The sequence below is a fragment of the Phragmites australis genome, chromosome 23, assembly GCF_958298935.1.
Source record: "Phragmites australis chromosome 23, lpPhrAust1.1, whole genome shotgun sequence".
NCBI classification, from domain to species: domain Eukaryota; kingdom Viridiplantae; phylum Streptophyta; class Magnoliopsida; order Poales; family Poaceae; genus Phragmites; species Phragmites australis.
Genome location: NC_084943.1, coordinates 20,051,559 through 20,074,004, shown reverse-complemented (window position 1 = coordinate 20,074,004; position 22,446 = coordinate 20,051,559). Strand labels below are relative to the sequence as shown.

The 22,446-nt window shown below is 39.4% G+C and overlaps 1 protein-coding gene and 4 non-coding genes across 5 annotated transcripts; all 5 read right to left on the bottom strand.

Moving 5' to 3' along the window:
- Window positions 1–12,864: 12,864 nt before the first annotated feature.
- LOC133905854 (heat shock 70 kDa protein 4-like) lies at window positions 12,865–17,224 on the bottom strand. Its single transcript, XM_062347630.1, has 2 exons — window positions 16,896–17,224; window positions 12,865–14,827 (listed from the first exon to the last, which is right to left on the bottom strand). Exons 1-2 carry the CDS (start codon window positions 17,107–17,109, stop codon window positions 13,092–13,094), a joined length of 1,950 nt encoding a protein of 649 aa, XP_062203614.1. The 5' UTR covers window positions 17,110–17,224; the 3' UTR covers window positions 12,865–13,091.
- On the bottom strand, window positions 15,105–15,244 carry LOC133906851 (small nucleolar RNA F1/F2/snoR5a). The gene has a single exon (XR_009907859.1). It is a non-coding gene; the product is annotated as a small nucleolar RNA F1/F2/snoR5a (small nucleolar RNA).
- Window positions 15,308–15,390, bottom strand: LOC133906855 (small nucleolar RNA Z196/R39/R59 family). Its single transcript, XR_009907863.1, has one exon. It is a non-coding gene; the product is annotated as a small nucleolar RNA Z196/R39/R59 family (small nucleolar RNA).
- LOC133906854 (small nucleolar RNA Z195/SNORD33/SNORD32 family) lies at window positions 15,505–15,592 on the bottom strand. The gene has a single exon (XR_009907862.1). It is a non-coding gene; the product is annotated as a small nucleolar RNA Z195/SNORD33/SNORD32 family (small nucleolar RNA).
- On the bottom strand, window positions 15,777–15,883 carry LOC133906849 (small nucleolar RNA Z194). Its single transcript, XR_009907857.1, has one exon. It is a non-coding gene; the product is annotated as a small nucleolar RNA Z194 (small nucleolar RNA).
- Window positions 17,225–22,446: the final 5,222 nt, after the last annotated feature.

Here is a 22,446-nt window from a genome sequence, read left to right as displayed (position 1 = left end):
TGTCTTGGCCCTGAAGATTCCTCCGTTCCTAAGTCCTACCTAGCATGCAGCAACCCAAGCAAATATATATATAGTCTGAACTCTCAGAAGTCCGTACTCTTTACTATATTATATAATATATTGGATATATTTATATACTCATTCTAAGATACTTTAATATAAACTATTTAAAAAATTAAAAAAAGTCTATCAATTTTAATAGATTTTAACAGTACTTTATATCTATATATAAAATGTAATATATAAAACTATATGCAAACCATTAAAAAATATATTATCTTATATACTCATATACTTCATATATATATCATTTATCACATAAAATAATATATATATATAAACACTATATATCTGCGCATACGCGCAGAATGCGCACAGGTCACACGTGAGCCCGACCAAGCAGCCAACTAGACCGACCGAGCACGCTTTTACCCACCCACCTACCATCCATGTATGGTCAAAGGCTAGTCAAAAGAATCCCACCATCCTACCTCCTCTCTCATTCTAATTTTTAAAATAATTTTTCTCCTAAACTGTAACTCCAATTGATGAATCGTTTGAAACATCTTACTTAAAAAATATGCTTACAAAACTAGAACCATCATGAATATGTTTTGTTGAAATAATTGCAACTATATAGTTATTGTAACTATCTGTTGTAATTATAGGCATAGAGCGGTTACAACTATATGCATAGCAAGATTGCAACTTACTTATCCAATCTGACTGATTATAACTAATTATTACTATATTGTAATCTGCAATATTATAACTATATTGTTCAGTATATTGTAACTCTATTATCTATCATATTGTAACTAGTTCATACTCAATAATACATGTTGTAACTAGATTGTCTATTATGTTGTAACTAGAGTATTCACCATGTTGTAACTAGTACTCACTCAACAATATTACGATTTTATTGTAATCGATAATATTGTAACTATATTGTTCAGCATATTGTAAGTAGAGCGTCTACCATGTTATAACTAGTTCACACTCGACAATACATATCGTAACTAGATTATCTACCATATTGTAACTAGAGTATTCACCGTATTATAACTAGAGCGTCTAACTTGTTGTAATTAGTACTGACTCGACTATGTTGCAGCCATGTTACAATCGGCAATGTTGTGGCTATATTTGTTCACCATGTCTTAATTAGAGTATCTACTATATTGTAACTATATTACAATCCTATAACTTTATTAAAATAGTCTTCATAGATATCATTTTGTTAAACATATTTTTTTCAATAATATGATTCAAACGGATTGAAAATCGAATCTGCGGTTCTAATGATGTTACATTTTAATGATTAAAATCAAAAAAAAAATGAACATAAGATTGGTGGATTGAATATGTACAGGCATCAGTGGATAAGCTCCCATAGTTTGTGTATGACTAAGACACGCGTGGGGAAGGAGCCTAGCTCGATCGGTAGGTCAATTCGTAGTCCAATTCTGTTCTGTGCGTTTGCACAGAATAGACTGGTATAGAGTTTTTTTATTTTTTTAATATTAATATTTGAATAATAGACCCCTGATGGGAATATACCCTATCATAGAGGGCGGTAAGCAATCCGACGTGATGAGGGGCTAACAGCCCTCTGGTCAGCCGGTTACGTGTGTGAACAGTGGTTTCTTTGAAATCATTGTTTACAGTAATATTTTTTCTCCCAACTTCTTTATATAAAATTGTGTTTTTCTGTTGCTTAAAATCCTAAAGCTTTAGATATGTGTTTCATAATTCATGTGCAATTCATTTTAATTAGATTCACCTAAAAAGCATGTGTAAAATTTATACTAAAATTGTCAAAAAAAAAAGACTACTTTATAATTTTTAACAATTTTTAGGGTCTCAAATAAATTTCCAAAAATCTGGAAAAATTCACTGATATTCATCTTATGTAATGGACTAATTTCTAAAATTATTTCTAGGCCTATGCTATATGGTGAAAAAGTGAGTTCCTTTGTAATGCAACATTTATATGCATTTTTATCATTTCATGTGAATAGAGCATTACAAAGTAACTCACTTTTTCACCATATATCCTAGGCTGAAAATAGTTTTAGAAATTATTCTATCACATAAGATGAATATTAGTGAATTTTTCCAGAGTTTTGGAAAAAAATTTGAGCCACTAACAATTATTAAAAGTTATAAAAGTAGTCTTTTTTTGAGAATTTTAGTTTAAATTCTACATATGGTTTTTTAGTGGATCTAATTAAAATGGATTGCACATGAATTATGAAACACGTAAAAAAAATTAGAATTTTTTAGAGTAACAGAAAACTACAATTTTATGTAAATAAGGCGCGAAGTGAAAATATTATTGTGAACAGTGATTTCGATGAAAACATTGTTCACACGTGTAACCAGCGCGCCGGTCGTAGTAAGGGACTAACCGCTGTATAAGAGGTTGGTAGCCATCTATTTTTTAATTTTTTTTGTAAAAATCTATTTATTTAAATATTAATATTAAAGAATATAAAAAAAAACTCGACTGGTATATATTATATGTATGTATATATGCAGTCAAGGATCGCGAGACCGTGAAAGTGATTTCGATGAAAACACTTTTCACACGTGTAACCAGTGCGCCGGCCTATTTAGGTTGTAAGGGACTAACCGTTATATAAAAGGTTGGTAGCCATCTATTTTTTAATTTTTTTTATTAAAAATCTATTTATTTAAATATTAATATTAAAGAATATAAAAAAACTCGACTGGTATATATTATATGTATGTATATGTGCAGTCAAAGGATCGCGAGACCGCGAGCCAGCGGGGGAAAAGCAGCAAGCCGACTAAAGCGGCGGTCGACGAAGGCGTCGTCCGCGTGACCGACGCGATGCAGGGCGGTGAGATTCTGTCCTGATGGCTGTACAGCAAGGAGCCAGCGTGGCATCCCGTCTCGCTAGCGTGGCGCGGACTCCGAGGCAACCGCGGTAGCAGCAGCTTTGGCTCGTGCTGGTGCGGAGGCGAATCGCCGGCCCCTGCCCCTGCCCCTGCCCGCGCTCAGTAACGCTAACCGGCATGCATGCTTCGAGGCCAAGGAAAGGAGGTCCGGCAAGCGCAGAGCAGCTCTTGACCGACCCTTCTGTCACGAACCGACAACTTCTAGGATTAATATGTGATCAATTAGTCTAATAATTATCATAAGCAGTTACAACAAAGGGACATTCATTTGGATAAAAGTTCCACCCGAATGGATATGTTCATGTCCCTTGAACATGTATCTATATGTGTAAATTCATCAATCAATAGACACAAGTTTTTATTCTCTCTGATCTGTGTCTCTCGACTACTCTTCACTCTAAACATGTTATCAAGCACATAGATCACCACTGAGCATTCACAAGAAGAAAGAGAAAGAGGTCATTCAGCCAGACAGCAAACACCAACAAAGAGGCACGAAGGTCTCTCTCAGATGGTGAGCACTCCATGACGAACCCATTTTGCCCAATCTATAGCATATCTGCATCTCCGTACATCGTCGTCGTTGTCCTGTCATGTAGTCCTCGCCGTCATCGACCATCAAATCGTTCGCGACGCGGTGCTGCTCATCGTGGTTCTGGCCACCACAGCAGTCCTCCATGGACCGCAACACATGCGGCAGCCTCGCCTGTCGTCTGGCCACCGCTCTCACCGCCACCAACCTCGCTACCCATGTCGCCCTACTCTTTTGGAGTTTGGGCGTCTACAGCACCGGCCAATAGCTCGAGATCCTTCACGGCAACGGTTCCCAACACGACAACTGTTGACTCCAGACCACCACCAACAATGACAGCACGTCGTGGTGCTGCTTCTCTCTTCAACGCTCCAACAGTGGTGGTGTCTTCCTCAGAGGAGGAGGATCCAGAGGAGCACATTTGGTTGTACTCCTGAGTACACCTCGCTATCTCCTCCGAGGGCTAAGGTCGCTCGCTCTATTCTAGTGCAAGCCACTGACGCCTCCTTAGACATGACCGAACCGGCTCAGAATCTTCCAATGCGACGATCACCCGTTGCAACTGGATCTTTCGGGTCCACCGCAGCATGAGTCTACACCTTTTCAGGTGATTACCTTAATTCATATCTTATATTGGTCATACACAAAGATAGTACATAAGCACTACTGTGGAATCCACACTATGTTTAACACATAGTGACTATCCACGACGTACGTACTCAATATAAATATGAATTAAATAAAGATCTATACTATTTTGGTGATTACCTTCAAAGTGTTAACACAAGATTTGTATAACACAAGGTGGTGGGATTCAAAGCATCTACTTCTCATTATAGATTATGCCCCCACTATTGATAGGTTTACATCATTTCGGTGACTACCTTCAATGTGTTAGCAACATAATTTGAGATTTACACTATGTAATTCAAGTCTCAACTTGATTTTACAATTTTTGCATTATTACAACATTACCATGATTCTTTAATTTACCTAAAGTGTAAATCCATTCGATCATTGGTTAATTTGTAGTACAAAATATCCAACATCGAGTTTGACAGACTTGAGTTAGATGGCAAAAACTATCTAACATAGACAATAGACATGAAGGTAAGTCTATCATCTCACGGACTCATAACAACAATCAATCCTCCTCAAGAGGGTGATCCGCCACTTCAAGATCAAATCAAGTATGAGACTTTATACTACATAAGGCGACATCTTCATCTAGATTTAAAATCTGAATACTTGATGGATGAAAATCCACATGATCTATGGAACTCGCTCAAAGAGCGATATGAACAGTAAAAGACATGTCATACTACCTAAAGAACAACATGAGTGGTGCAACATTCGCCTCCAGGACTTTAAGTCAATTGAAGAAAATAACCATGTTGTTCGCAAGATCTGCTCTAGGTTGTTATTTTGTGACAAAGCTCCCACATATGTGGAGAAAATTAAAAAAAAATTATCTACAATGCTTCCTGCACATAGGGTATTGCAACAATAATATCGTGCTAGAAACTACCAGCACTATTCTAAATTAATTCACATTTTACTTCAGGACAAAAAGCACGATGAACTTCTTTTGAAGAATTATCACTCGCGCCCTACAGGCACTGCCCCTTTACCTGAAGTTAACTCTAATATTTAGAATACCAAGAAGTTTAACGGTAACAAAAGTCGCCCAAATAACTTCAAAGGCAAGAAGAACCGCAACAAGAAGCAGAAATTCCATATAAACAACAAGGGGAAGGGCATTTTCAAAAACAACAAAGACAAATCTAATATTTGTCGCAAATGTGATTGCTACAGTCATACAACTAAGAAATGTCACACCTCAAAACACTTGTTTGATCTCTACCTTAAGTCCGTCGGACAAAGCCGACCAACTCAAGGTGAAAGATATAAACCTCATTTCAATCTTCAACCTGACACCATCAGTATGGTAAGTTGTTCCCAAAACATTCATCCAGAACCGAACAACGACATCACTTTGTAGCAGCAAGAGTGAGTGCATCTAGGCCCCCTAAGTGGGTTTTGGCTTATTGATGACAAAACGATTAAGGAACTAATATGTTTATCTAAGTTATGAACAGGTTTAAGTATTAGTTGAGAAGACATGTAACGTTTGACGCCCGTCGAAACAAATGGAGAATCAACGAAGAGTACTCAATAGGATTTAAATTCTTTTACTTTTGAAATTGAGTCTAGGATAGCCGCTCTATTAAGAGAGTTGCATTTGATTGCTTGGTTAGTGTCTCAATACTCAAAATATCCCTTAGAACCAACTAGTTGAGAGACACACTCACCCACGGACACCGAGTTAGTTCTGCAAAAATTCACTGAGTCCGGATACTCCGGTGTTCATCGGATACTCCGGTACTCAGTGTTCAGTCTGGAGTCTCCGAGGTAGACTCCGGCAGAGAGTCTCGGTTCCGGTTTATTTTTATTGAAAAAAGACCGGAGCCTCCGGTGTTCACCGGATACTCCGGTAATTTATGGGTTATTAGACCGGAGTCTTCGAGGGAGACTCCGTCAGAGAGTCTCGGTTAAGGCTTTATTTTAATTGAAAAAGACCAGAGTCTCCGGTGTTCACCGGATACTCCGGTAAGAGGTTAAGTTTTAACCGGAGTCTCCGAGAGAGACTCCGGCAGGGGTGTCTTGGTTAGCTTTTAATCTTTTTGATAAAAAGACCGGAGTCTCCGGTGTTCACCGGATACTCTGGTACCTGGAGAGGCTGGAGGGTTCGGCTAGTCTCCGGACTTAGTCTTTTTGAAAGCCCTGTCAGGACCGGAGACTCTGGTGTTCACCAGAGACTCCGGTAACTTAACAGAATTGTAACGGCTAGTTCTGACACGTTCTGTGACCGTTCTGACGCCGTTTTTGGATTTAGGGCCGGATACTCCGGTGTTCACCGAATACTCCGGTCAGTTCTGACAGAACAGTAACGGCTAGTTTTTGAGAGAGGGCTATAAATACTCCCACACCCCATGGCATTTAGTGCTTGCTGTTGCTGGTGAACTCTAGTCTCCTTGAGCACTTTAAGAGCATTCAAAGACCCTCCAACCACCTCTAGTGCAAAGTTTGCAAAATTTAGTGAGTTTGTGTTTGGAGAGGGTTTGAGCCACTTGAGCATTGAGTTCTTCCTCGAGCATTCGCAGCGATCATTTCTCTTGAAGCTTCGTGCTTCTAGACGGCAAGGCGTCGCCCGTAGAGCACCTAAACTTGTGGAGTGCCACGGGAAGTTTGTAAACATCTTCGAATTGAGTAAGAAATTCTAGCTTGATCTTGGTGGTCGCTAGAAGAGGATAGGGTTGGAAAAGACCCGGCTCTTTGTGAGCTCCTCAACGGAGACGTAGGCACTTCTTTGTGAGGTGGCCGAACTCCGAGATAATCTCTTGCATTCGTATTCGAGCAATTTGCTTTATTGTGTGAATTTGTGATTCTTCATACAAATTGCTCTAGTGATCATCTTGCTAGTGTTAAGTGTTATTTTAGCTCTGTGATATCCAGTAGACCTAGCTTCAACTATAGATTCTAGCTACTTGCTTTAATTCGTAGTTGTTCTAGATTTCCTGTATAGACCGGAGACTCTGGACTAGACCGGATACTCCGGACCAGACCGGAGTATCCGACCTTCACCGGAGTATCCGGCAGATTTAATCCGCTGTTTTAGTTTTAATTTTCAGAAAAAGCCTATTCACCCCCCCCCCCCCCTCTAGGCACTTTCAAAGAGGACCTTGAGAGCATAGACAACGTACTCGTGGAGTTTGCTTCCAATAACTTATTTGAAGACCTCAATTAGACTCCTAATTAATTAGATATTGTTATATATATGTCATACATTGTGTTGTAATAGGTTATTATCATCTTATGCTATATTGTATATTCCAATAATACATCAGCACATTGATACTCAATATAGTTGTATGTTCTATATATCTATAAAGAATTTTAATTTAAATTCTCCATTTCTATATATAGATGTCTACGGAGGACAATCCGATGGAAGAGAAAATATGCTTAGTAGATAGTTGTACCATTAACTCTATACTAAAAGAGACTAAATATTTTCAAACTCTTAAAAAGAGTAAAGAAAATATTTTGACAATCGCGGGACGCGATGCTATGATTATTGGCTCTGGTCGCGTCATAATCACTCTCCTTATGGGTACTCAAATTAAAATCGATGATGTACTATTATATTCCAATTTAACATGTACCCTACTAAGTTATAGAGATATCCACCAAAATGGTTTCCATATCGAAACACATAATGGTAACAGAGAGAAATATCTCCTCATTTCTAAAAATAACGGATATGCCACACAAATACTAGAAAAATTCTCTCTTTATCTTCAAGATTGTACTATACATAGATTAAATATGTACCGCATGTTACGTATAAGGTAATTTTTTATAATATTGACACATTCCAAATATGGCATGATCGCATTGGTCATCCCGGTGTCGGAATAATGCGAAAAATTATCCGCAATTCAATTTATCATGGTATGAATACTACCAAATTCCCACAATCTTCAGATTATGTATGCACCGTATGTACCACAAGAAAATTGATTTTAAGATCTCTTATCTTAAAATCCGAGCTGAACCACTCAAATTCCGTAAACATATTCAAGGCGATATATGTGATCCTATCCAACCATTATCTAGACCATTCAAGTACTTAATATTTCTCATTTACGCATCTACATGATAGTCACATGTGTATCTTTTATCCACACGAAATCATGCTTTTGCCAAAATAATTGCTCAAATTATTAAATTATAAGCATATTATTCTGAACATAGAATATAATCCATTCGAATGGATAATGCGGCTGAATTCACCTCATATACCTTCAATGATTATTGTATGACCCTAGGAATTCAAGTCCACCACTTAGTACCATACGTCCATACTTAAAATGGTTTGGCTGAATCACTCATCAAGAGAATCAAGCTCATTGCACGACCATTATTACATAATTATAACTTACCAACTTCATGCTGGGGTCATACAGTCTTACATGCTACTGACTTAATTCAATTGTAACCAACTGTATAACACACTACTTCCCCACTGCAGTTAGTACGTGAAAATCCTCCAAGCATTTCCCATCTGCGAAAGTTCGGTTGCGCTATATATATACTGATCTCACCACCGCAACGTACATCAATAGGCCCATACAGGAAATTAGTGATCTACGCAGGGTATAACTCTCCATCGATCATAAAATATCTCGAGTCTCTCACATGAGAAATATTTACAGTCTGGTACGCTGACTGTATATTTGATGAGGAGCATTTCTCGACATTGGGGAGAGATTTCAGGTACCAGAAAGAATATCAGAAAATCAATTGGAATGCCACCGACATTTCCTCCTCAGATCCACGTACTCAAGAATCTGAACTTCAAGATCAGAGAATCATAAATCTGCAAAATATTACAAATAATCTGACAGATGCATTTATTGATAACAAAAGTGTCACTAAATCCCATATTCCTGCTAGGAATGTACCTGTCGGTGACATGGGAACCAGAGGTCCCCGAGTCCCGAGGCTAGGATAGCAGAATGCCACGTGGCGCCTTCCCTCGGGGACCATCTCCCCGAGGCCCGAGAAGACCCAGTTCCGGGAGGGGCGCTCGGGGCCATGAACAGTGGTCCCCAAGTACCCGTAGTTCCCCAAGGACCCGAGAAGACACAGTTCCGGGAGGGGTGCTCGGGGCCATGAACAGTGGTCCCCGAGTACCCGTAGTTCCCCGAGGACCCGAGAAGAGCCAGTTCCGGCAGAGGTGCTCGAGGCCATGAACAGTGGTCACCAAGTACCCGAAGTTCCCCGAGGACCGAGAAGAGATATATCCGGGAGAGGGCGCTCGGGGCTATGAACAGTAGTCCCCAAGCACCCAGAGTTCCCTGAGGACCTGAGAAGCCCCTTGCCGGTGGACCCCACAAGGGCTCAGCGGTGAGGTGTCAATTGGTGAGAGACCCGATGCTGCATTTAAGAGGGAGCGTGGTCTGTCACTTCCAACCACTCCCCCCACGCCTGTCGTGCTGAGTACGTCAGTCCCTGCCACCTCCTGGCAGGAAGGCGTGGGGACATTTAATGCGACGGGTCCCTTCGCACGTCACCCTGTGGGGGCCATAAAAGAAACGGCTTGGAGATATCATCGCTGGGCTCGAGGCGTATCGCCTGCCCCCCTGCTGTGTCAGACCTGCTCTGACCGAGCGGGCATGTGGGGTTGTTCGCTGGCTGCCCGGTGGGCCCCCCTGCACCTGCTAAAGTTGGCGTAATGGGCAACAGGACCGGCCGAAGGCACATTTTTAACCTCCTGTAACGTCAAACTGCAGCCCCATGATGGTTGTTTTCCATTTATGGCTCATGGGAACTCGTGCCCTCCTTTCTGGGCACGACAAGCCTCCCCCAACAGGATAAAAGGGGGGATGCACTTCGAAGAAGAACAAGTTTGAACAAGCCTGATAAGTCTTAGAAGTCTGAAGCCCGACGAACAAGTCTAAGAAGTTCTAGCTCACAGCTGAAGGTTAGAGAGATCGGCACTTGAAGACCGAAGCTCTAGACTTAGACAATAAATCTTGTAACACAAGAGATCCAGAGAAAGGCATTCTAAGAAGCATTAATAGCATACACACAGGTGTATGGTATTACGCTCCGTGCGACCCGAATCTGTCTAAAAATCCTTTGAGCATTTACTCCTACTAGCAGACGATCATCCCTCCCGTCTACATCTCACATACTCGCATTAAATCCACATACGAGGTAGATCCAGAATCAGCCCCCCGGTCGAATCTCAAAAGGGGTCCCTCAGGATCCCCGTTTGCGGTGTTCACCCACCGACGGTACCGAAAAGAGTGAAGTACCAAACAAAATCACTCTAACTCCCAAATCAAAATAAGAGGGAGAGAAGTATGGTCACAAAGGATAAAACTTCTTATAAACTACCGCGGAAACAAAGGAATACTTCCTCCAAAACAGTAAATGCAAATCAACGTCAAATTAAACGACACCCAAGGCCTATGGATATTATACACCTAGTGGATGTTTAACATCCACATCCCAGCTCAATTGTGCACACAAATACTGTGGGACATCGGAACATTCAGACTCTGCCATAATGGGAAATCACGATAAGTCAAAAAGAGTAGATTAAATTTTTATCAATTATATTAATTCTGGAGAATCATTTGACATAAAGACTACAATTGTCAACATATACTTCTACTCGAAGATTGCAAAGATCTTCTCAATGATCCAGATTCCAAGACCATGGTAGAGTGTCGCAAGCGCTCTGACTGGACACAATGGAAGGATACAATCTAGGCAAAATTACGCTCGCTCTCCAAAAGAAAGGTATTCACATCAATAATAACTACTCCTTGTAATATTTTTTCTGTGGGATACAAGTGGGTTTCCATCCGCAAACTGAATGAAAACAACGATATGGTAAGATATAAAACGAGGCTTGTAGCACAAGAGTTCACGCAGAGACCTAGTATTGATTTCAATGAGACTTATTCTTCAATGATGAATGGAATCACGTTTTGATATCTAATTTCATTGCCAGTTCCAAATTATCTATCTATACAGTTAATGGATATAGTGACCGTATATCTTTATTGATCACTTGATTCGGATATATATATGAAAGTACTCTAAGGATTAGACATTCTGAATCCAAACGCAAACCACAATAATATTGTGTGTAAAGTTCAAAAAGTCATTATATTGGTTAAAGCAGTCGAGAAGAATGTAGTACGACCAACTAAAAGAGTTCGTTTTTAAAAAGATACTTTAACAAGCCGCATATACCTAGAAAATATTTGAGAAATTAAATATGGACAAATCATATACATCCAAGACTCTTATAGTTGTTCGATCTCTTGATATGAACAAAGATTCATTTAGACTATGCGAGAAAGGAGAAGAGATATTGAGACCTATGGTTTCTTATCTTAGTGTAATTGAAGCGCTTATTTATCTTGCAAATTGTATTAGGCCTGATATTGCATTGCAGTAAATTTGCTAGATATAGCACAGCTCCAACTAAACACCATTGAACCGAAGTTAAGAATATCTTTTGATATCTCTAAAGCACCATAAATTTTGGCCTTTTCTTTCAAAAAAAGCAAGATATGAATATGATTAGATACACTAGTGATGACTATTTATCATATAATACGATATCACAGACAGGCTTCATGTTGTTACATGTGGAACAATTATTTTATAGAAGTCTTCAAAATATACTCTAGTGACACATCCATAAATTATTCTGAAATAATTATATTATATGAAGCATCATGTGAATGTGTATAATTTCGCAGAATGATCAACCATATACAACAGTCATATGGTATTAGTTCCATTGAATCACCAACAGTTATATATAAAGATAATTATGTATGCATTGCTCAAATACAAATATGTTACATAAAGAGCAATATAATAAAACATATTATCCCTAAAATATTCTATCCTCATGAATTACAAAATAATAGAAAGATAAGAAATCTTGCAAACTAAGTCATACGACAATCTCGCTGATTTACTGCGAGATTTACAAGGTTCAGAGAGAATTGATCGATAAATAATAATTTGTTCATATTATATTACATTATTTTTCTTTATGAGTTTTTCCTATACAATTTCTCATATAAAATTTTTATTTAGATAATATCTACTTTATTCCTACTAAGTTTTTCATATGAACTTGAGACAATAACTTATATATATGCCATATTATTATTTTTTATATTTTTTATTAGGTTTTAAAAGAGTTTTAAAAACATATTAACATATCAATATATTATTTTCTCATAATTTTTAAAAAAGTTCTAACAACAAATTTAGATTCAGATAATTAATAAAAAGGAATGTTACAAACAGACAACTTCTAAGATTATCAGATATGATTAATTAGCTTATGATCAATTAGTCTAATAACTATTATAAACAGTTACAACAAAAGACCCGTTCGGGTGAAACTACTCTTCAATCAACAAGTATACATTCCCTCTACTACTCTTCACTCAAAACACCTTCAACGTACGACGAGCGGCACAGGGCCGACGTTACGGGGCACCACACCGACCACCGTCCAGCCCACGAAGAACCGAACAAAGGCGGCGAGCGTACACCTGACCTGGGTTTGGTTGCACAATAATCGGCGCCTGAACGAGGCGAATCTGATTCGGCAACGACCGGAACCCAAATTCGGCAGTCGGCGCATGATTTTTCCAACTGGTATGATTAGCGCGCATCGACAGCCAAGGTTAAACAAGTTGAGACAACGAAAAGACAAACCATGGGGTGCACAGAACGCGACAAAGATCAAAAGCAAATTTTCGGCAGCAGTAGAAAGAATTGTAAGGCATTGCTACCGGAACCGAATAATATCGTATTACTTAAGTACGACGATAAGCCATGTTCAAAATAATAAGTCTCCAGATAACATGTTCACCTCCCAGGCACTACCGACCAGTCATACTCACGGGGTCCAAAAATTAACCATCATAGATAAGATAACTCGTAGAACGATAACTCGTAGTAGCAGAAACCCATACCACCACTGCTACGTAAGTGACGGACGAAAAGGCGATCGCGTTTAGTCGACCTCCTCGATCTTGGGGCCCGGGCCTCCGCTGCCAGCCGGCGCGTCCTCATCCATGCCCGCGGCGCCGCCCATGTCAGCGCCTGCGCCCTGGTACATCTTGGCGATGATGGGGTTGCAGAGGCTCTCCAGCTCCTTCATCTTGTCTTCAAACTCGTCCGCCTCCGCCAGCTGGTTGCTGTCCAGCCACTGGATGGCCTGGTCGATGGCATCCTCGATCTTCTTCTTGTCCGCGGCGTCGAGCTTGGATGCTATCTTCTCGTCCTTGATCGTGTTGCGCATGTTGTAGGCGTAGTTCTCCAGGGAGTTCTTGGACTCCACTTTCTTCTTGTGCTCCTCGTCCTCAGACTTGTACTTCTCAGCATCCTGCACCATCTTCTCAATCTCCTCCTTGCTCAGCCGGCCCTTGTCGTTGGTGATGGTGATCTTGTTCTTCTGGCCGGTGGTCTTGTCCTCCGCAGACACGTTCAGGATACCGTTGGCATCAATGTCAAAGCAGACGGTGATCTGGGGTACACCCCTGGGGGCAGGAGGGATGCCAGAGAGCTCGAACTTTCCAAGGAGGTTGTTGTCGCGGGTCCTGGTCCTCTCACCCTCGTACACCTGGATCAGCACACCAGGCTGATTGTCCGAGTAGGTGGAGAAAACCTGCTCCTTCTTTGTGGGGATGGTGGTGTTCCTCGGGATCAGGACAGTCATCACTCCTCCAGCTGTCTCCAGACCAAGGGAAAGAGGGGTGACATCCAGCAGAAGCAGGTCCTGGACCTTCTCGTTGCCCTCACCGCTCAAGATGGCAGCCTGGACAGCAGCACCGTAGGCAACAGCCTCGTCAGGGTTGATGTTCTTGCAGAGCTCCTTGCCGTTGAAGAAGTCCTGGAGAAGCTGCTGCACTCTGGGAATCCTAGTGGAACCACCAACAAGAACCACATCGTGCACGCTGCTCTTGTCCATCTTGGCATCCCTCAGGCACTTCTCAACAGGCTCCATGCACTTCCTGAACAGGTCCATGTTGAGCTCCTCAAACCTGGCACGGGTGATGGTAGAGTAGAAGTCGATGCCCTCGTACAGAGAGTCAATCTCAATGGTGGTCTGGGCAGTGGAAGAGAGAGTCCTCTTCGCCCTCTCACAAGCTGTCCTCAGCCTTCGAAGAGCCCTGGGGTTGCCAGTGATGTCCTTCTTGTTCTTCCTCTTGAACTCCTGGACAAAGTGGTTGACCATCCTGTTGTCAAAGTCCTCACCACCAAGATGAGTGTCACCAGCAGTGGCCTTGACCTCAAAGATACCCTCTTCAATGGTGAGAAGAGAGACATCAAAGGTACCACCTCCAAGGTCAAAAATGAGGACATTCTTCTCACCAACACTGGTAGCCTTCTTGTCAAGACCATAGGCAATAGCAGCAGCGGTTGGCTCATTGATGATACGCAATACATTGAGACCAGCAATCACCCCAGCATCCTTGGTGGCCTGCCTCTGTGAGTCGTTGAAGTAGGCAGGAACTGTGACAACAGCATTCTTGATCGTGCTGCCAAGATAAGCTTCAGCAATCTCACGCATCTTGATGAGAACCATGGAGGAGATTTCTTCAGCTGCAAACTGCTTCTCCTCACCCTTGTGCTGGACACCAATCATTGGCTTCTCACCAGGTCCAGATATTACCTTGAAGGGCCAGAGCTTAATATCACTCTGGACAGAAGCATCACTGAACCTCCTGCCGATGAGACGCTTGGCATCTGCACGAGAAATGTGTCATAAATTGCACTAACAGTAATATTAAGAGATTTTTTTTAGATTTTAAATGCGCCAAAGGGCGGTACAGAAGTAAACAGGTAGTTCAATCAAACTGTTAAACAGATATGAAGACAACAAACAGATATAATTTGAAATTCAAATATGTGAAATGTTATCATCATGCTCACATAGCAAACAAATCCTGAACTTTGTAGTCCGTATATAAATATCATAGTCATAGGTAACATAACATGCCAACAAAATTCTACACAAGCAAATGCATGTAAACAGGGTTATAGTAACTGGAAGCTCATGAAGGAGTGACCAGTGTCGCAAGATCTGTTCCCACTCATTTTCTGCCATGCTTCGAGACACACAATCACAAAAGATGACTGAGCGTCAGATACCAAATGGCATTGACTGCAAGAATGACTCATAGAGCAAACAATTGCTATCCAAGACAAAGTAGTGTGAACTAGTTGTGCAATCTCAGCCGAAAGATGGTGATTTGATTGTAATAATCATGGTGATTCAGGAAATAGGAATAGTTGCATCACAGATTGCACATGTAAAATGTAAACCATATAAGGTTAAAATGTTGCATAGTTGCTATAATTTTTCAAATATTACAAAATCACCAAAAGATTTCTAGTGAAAACATATTAAAAAAATTAATTATGAGAGATCAGATGGTAGTGCATGATGTGATCATCATAATAATAAAAAATGCAGATATCTCGTGTGGATATGATCTCATCACTTCTCCCATTACTATTTTAAGAGTAACAAAAAGATCATAAACAAAGAGAAGATTAAACAACAATTCCAAGGTTTCTATTCAACCTGAGTGCCTTGTTATGATTTTTAGATCAAAACAAAAAATACTAGAATAACAAAATGGTAAAAAAATGAAAACAAAATAACAAAATTCTAGGAAAATGCTTGAGCTGCAGATGTTTCGGATTGAAAACCACAAAGGCTATAATAATATAGCCTTCCATCACATTAGAATCAGTGGAATAATGCGCTTTGGGTAATTGGCTCGTCATCAATTTGCCAGCTCAAGAACAAAATAGTAACGTAGAAACATCTGAGCAAAAGCACTATAAAATTGCAAAACTGGACCAATAGATACTTGAAGGCAGAAATGACATTTATACAAAACATAACTCAGAAAATATCAAAACGGAGTAAAGCTGATATAATAAGGCTAACAGACTGAATAAAATGGAAACGTAGTTTACTTCCATTATGTCAAAACAGCATGAAGTGGATACACTAAGACTAACATACTGTGTATAACATGGAAACGAATCTTACTACAATAATGTTAACTACATGAATGCAAAATAAAAACCAACCAGATCAGATTATGTCTAATGTTAATTAACCATACGTTTTTCATCATAGCAATTTGTAAACCAAGGTAAAGAAAAAGGCACGATTAGTAGCAGAATTGGCATCACGTAGACTAACTAGGATGACAGCAGCAGTAACGACTAAAAGCTGCCACTATCTAACATTGCACAGCAACTCGAAATCAACAGATCTAACATGACAAAGCAAGACAGGGCCAAATATTACAATCAGAAGCAACCCATTACACAGATCTACTAAAAGACAACAGGTCACGAACGTTCATGACAATTATATTAGGAAAAGGCTGGGATCAGGCCAGGTGCCAGGCAGAACCAAGTCCTACAAACTAATGGATCTAGATCGCGAGAGCCCGATTGCACTAATCTTACTGTACTATGTGACAGAACTAAGTCAAACAAAACAGATCGCAACGAACTTACAACAGAACAGGCTATAAATAATCGGCACAAGTCATTACCGGGTTCAGATCCAAGCAAAAACAAGTATACGTGTACTTGGGATCTGAAAGACCATCCGCTCTCGAAACCAAACAGAGCATTATCCGATCTGTTACTTCCTCGGGGCTAAACTGGAACAAATCTAGCAGATCTAAGCACTTCGATCAAAGCGCGAAGCAGTAATCGCTTCCAAGTAGACGGATCTAAGCGGGGAGGGGAGAGTAAGCGGGGAGATCGGACGTGTTGTGCTCACCGAAAACGGTGTTGATGGGGTTCATGGCGACCTGGTTCTTCGCCGCATCGCCGATGAGGCGCTCGGAGTCGGTGAACGCGACGTAGGACGGCGTGGTGCGGTTCCCCTGGTCGTTGGCGATGATCTCAACGCGGTCGTGCTGCCACACGCCGACGCACGAGTAGGTCGTGCCAAGGTCGATGCCGATCGCTGGCCCGTCGCCCTTACCCGCCATCTCTTCTCTCCCTCTCTGCTAAGAATTTTCTCGCCGGAGGTGGAGACGGGAAGGGGGGAGACGAAAGTGGCGGCGCGGGTGGAGGATTAGGGTTTCGAGAGGAGGAGAGCAGGAGCGGGGGAGGGAGATTTTATAGGGGAGAGGGGCGCGGGCAATGCTGTTCTAGAATGTTCCTGGGCTCGGGGACGGGGAGCTCCGAACCGTTGAGATGTGATCGTGCGGTAGTGGGCGAGTGGAGACGCCCTTTCCGCGCGGTTGGCTAGTTCAAACGGCTCTTTTATTCCCTTGCTGAAGCCGGCCGGAATTTGCCTTTTCTAAGAGTACACGTAACAATAAGTCAATAACGCGCACCCGGTCACTTTGCACAGTTATTTGACTACTTTATTCTTGAATTCTCAGAATATATGTGAGAACTTTAGACTCTCTAATCTAAGAAACGCGTAGTGAGGGATGGCAATGGCCCTGATTTTCGGTAATTTATAGAGAATTACTCTATTAAAAGATAAATATGAAAAAAATTAATCTCCAGGAATTTATGTGGGGAAAGGGATGTAAAGATGTTTCCACCCTCGCTCCTCGTTATATCTCTGATATCATATGAACATTATATTATACAGAAAAAATAATAAATTACTCTTATATTTTTTATCTAACCTATGATATTTAATCCATCTTGTATTAATTAATCTTATATGCATCAATAAATTATTTATTTATATTATAGATATATTTTTAATATATAAAAATAATTAATTATAATCAATTTTATATCTCTATTAGGGATCCGATCTCGGTAAAATTCTTTGTGAGGATAGAGATGAAAGAAAAGCTTAATAAGGATGGGGATGAAAAAGTATCGAGGATTGATCTCATTGCCATCCCTATACTTAGTACCACTGAACATATATATATATATATATATATATATATATATATATATACACCCATAACTTACTTGAGATTTAATTTTGAGATGAACACACCTAGGATTTGACCCCATGCGGCAGGTGAGCTTTGTCACGCGTGAAAGGGAAAATTGGGCATTGTTTGGATGGCCGAGATATGGTCTCAGCCCAACTCACAAGCCTCCAGGGAAAATTGGGCAATTGTTTAGAAGCGACCCAAGAATAGAAAACCTGGTCCGTTCCCTGACGTTTAAAAGCCCAAGTCCGTTTCACGACCGGGAACCATAAAGCCCAATGGGTGCGGTGAAGCAGGCACTCGAGAACAGACAGCGGGTGTAAAGGGGGGCGTCTATAGGCCGCATGTGCGACCTGAAATCTTGGCACGCACCCCCCCCCCCCTCGGGCTGGCCAGAAAGAAGCATAGGGCCGCACCTCCCTCCCTATGTCAGCCCACATCGGCCTGCAGCTCCTTCCCCGGGCCCACGAGGACGAGTTTTTTTATTTTTAAACATAAATAATTAAATAAAGTTACGGCACGTACATCGCCAAAATACTGTTAACAGGGGCTATTTTCCGCTTTCATCTTCTCTGTATAAAATATTGACCTTCTGTTACTCTAAAAATTCTAAAAAAAAATTTACGTATTTTATAATCCATGTGCAACCCATTTTAATTAGATTCACCTAAACAGCATGTGTAAAATTTAAACTATAATTCTCAAAAAAAATACTACTTTTATAAATTCTAACAATAGTTGGGATCTAAAATAAATTTCCAAAAATCTAGAAAAAAATTATTAATATTCTTCTTATGTGATGGACTAATTTTTAAAATCATTTGCAGTCATAGGTTATATAGTGAAAAAATGAGTTCCTTTGTAATGTTCTATTTATATGCATTTTTATTATTTTATGTAATATTCTTCTTTTAATTCAATTTGATTCGGACTCGGACCCAGTTGCCAAAGGGATTGTGTTGGAATGTATTGGATATGCATGTGTTGAGGTAGCTCTCAAAAGGAAGAGGCAGCTGGTACTCTAAAGGCCGAGGAGAAGAAGGAGAGGTTGAAGATATCTCACGGGAAGGGTGGTTCAACAAGTGCAGATCATTGAGTTTGTTATTGTCAATGTATTTCATATAAGGTATTTATGTGTCATATGCTACGTGTATCGTAACGTCGTAGTTGCAGTTTATGAGAGTGTTATCAATTCAGTATGACTAGAAGCAATGTGTCTCGATATACTGTCTTAGTCTTATGTAATATTTAATTATAACATGCAGTCAAGGTGTGTATATGTTTGAATTCAAATTGAATTAAAAGAAGAATGTCACATTAAGTGATAAAAATACATATAAATAGAGCATTACAAATGAATTCACTTTTTCACCATATAACATATGGCTGCAAATAATTTTAAAAATTAGTCCATCATATAAGAAGAATATTAGTGAATTTTCTCACATTTTTTGAAATTTATTTTAGATCCTAACAATTGTTAGAACTTATAAAAGTAATATTTTTGGAGAATTTTAGTTTAAATTCTACATATGCTTTTTGGGTGAATCTAATTAAAATAGTTTGCACATGGATTATAAAACACGTAAAAAAAGTTTTACAATTTTTGGAGCAACAGAAGTCCACACAGAGAAGATGGAAGCGTAAAATAGCCTGTGAACAGTACTTTTGGCGCTGTACAGTTCACCCGTGCCTTTTGAAAAGGCGGTAAGCCACGGTAGCAAGTGGCGGACTGCTTACCGTCCGGTAAGAGTCTAACCGCTCTGTGAGAGGACGGTAGGGTCTATTTTTGCAAATCTTTTCATCTGAGTACATTTATTTAATAATTTATGTTAAAAATATATTTAAAAACTCTTTTTTTTTTCTCCAGCAGGATTCAAGTTTGCCGAAAAGGCCCAATTGTCATTTTCCTGATTTTTCAGCTATTTTAGTCACATCATTTATGTCATGTGAGCCAATATAATGCCACATGAACAATTTAAAGTATACTATATGTGAATTAAAATTCTACAAGAAAAAAGTTATAAAATCGTAACATGGAACATTAAAAAATCAGAAAGGAACAAGTGATTGGACTATCAGAATAATAAAATGTCAGCACTGGAACAATTCTAAAATATAACATGGAATGTTTCAAAGATCCTGGAGGAACAATCGAATTGAATTACCAAAATAATGTAATTTCATCACATGAACAATTCTAAAATATAGCAAGGAATATTTCAAAAATACTAGAGGAACAATTGAAATGAATTGTCGGAACAATGAAATTTTAGCACCAAAACAAGTCAATGTGTACCACAGAACAACTCAAGGTTGCTATGGTAATAATATAATTACATTATATGAACAATAAAATTATATTACGAAACTATTTAAAGCAAAAACAAAAATATTTTAAATCACAACAACACATTAAAGAGGTGACAAAAATCTATGAAAATATACTATACAACATAGGAGAGAAGGAAAATTCAAATAATAATACAATAAAGAAAAAAGCAACAAAATAGACACTTCAAGAAAAATGTTACATATCTAAGTCATCATACAAAGAAAAAGAACAAAAAAGAAGTAACTCCACCTACTAAACAGTAGTAGAGAAGAAATTCAACCTAGTTAATGCAAACTTAGATATTACAGTTAGAAATTTTGCTTTTCTGAATTCACGTGACATGAGCTTGCAACAGGTTCAAATACATTTTCTTTTTACAACGACTAAAGCAATGCACTAACTTGTTCTTGCATTCTTTTTTTTATCTCATTGTAAGAATATACTGTATGGCAATTATAATTTTTTCATATCCTTCAAAACTTTGACTTATCCATAAGTTAGATTTCTATCTTATGTTTATCCATGAATGTACGTCAAGGACATGTTGGGTTTTCCTTTCAATAATCGGCAAATAAAAGTAGTGTGGATAGTTGTGCACTTACGCATATGCAAAATATGCAGGTATTGTCTTTTGTGCATGCGCATCAGATATTCGGTAATTATTCATTCCAAGAACTGCTCACGAAACTTACATTAATTACATTTGTAACCTTCTTGTCATCAGAGATCAAACTAATTGGGTAGTCCAGAGAATTTGATTGTTATTGTTCTCTATTAGAACAACCCATTTGCAATTAGGTTCAGAAATCTGCTCAATTATTTTGTCTTCATGTTAATGTTTTATTATTAATCTATTTAATTTCACCCTCAACTACATATGATAGAATAATATGGGAGACGATTTTTCAGGGATGAGCGAGGAGAAGGATGTGATGAAGATGAGCGGGTCCAAGAATTTTTGGAGATAATTAAGGAGGTTTTGCCACTACCCCTCCAAAGGCAGAAGCGACGTAGGACTGAATGTGGTGTAAATTAACGCATTTGAGAGTCAGATTGTCAGCATAAAATACAAATGTTAAATTCTGCTTGTACCTCTGCAACTTATATGGTATACATGTTCTAGAGTAAAAGCTCTTAGAGATTTGGCAGAAGACCATCTTGGCTAAGAAGTGATATATTTATGTTTGAAACGACAATTAACACCTGAGCTACCGGTAGAGTTTGAACTTAATCGTCCCTTCTTCAGTTGCTCTATTGTGAAAATTGGCTATTCAAAATTTAACATTTTGTCGCAATGTGCTGCTGTGATATGCCTGATTTTTAGCTTTCACATAAATCATATACCATCATGTATCTGCTGACAGGTTGAACAAGTTGTTCAAATGGCCAAGATCAAGCCCAATAATATTCTGTAGTGAATTTTCATGAGCATGGATTCCATGAGAGATTCTGCAGTGAATTAACTTCTGGTGATTGAATTTCCATGGACACAATGTACAACGCTCCACTGGTATCCTACTCTGTACAAGCAATCCATTACATACCGATTATGCAAATAACAAAGGTTGACACAAAAAAGGAAAAAAATTTGAAAATGGCTTCCATTTGTGAAAGCTACATTATCATACACAATCCATATAAGAGCGTGAAAGCGACAACAATAGCAAAGCCACCTCCGCGTTTCACAGAAGTCTTACTAGAATGACACTATAATTCATACACACCCCACTAAAAAAATGTCAATAACTAAAGCTGTCAAATATGTGTTAATTGTGCACACTGACCATATGCTCTTTTTCAAGTGAACCAAGACTATTAGAATTGAAGCAGCAGTAGTAATACTCTCGAATGTCATGTGCACTATCGTGAACGGGAGTTATCAAGTGTGCCAATTGACGCCCCATATTTCTAGTGTACTACTAACACTGGTTGAGTACTCTACTAGGCTACAGTGCTACACTATTTCTACATTGGCAAACGGCCGCACCGGACGACACAGCACAACCGAAGGCAACCACATGACTGTTGGTAATATGCCCTAGAGGCGATCGAGTTTGCGGATTGGATCTGCTAATGGGCTT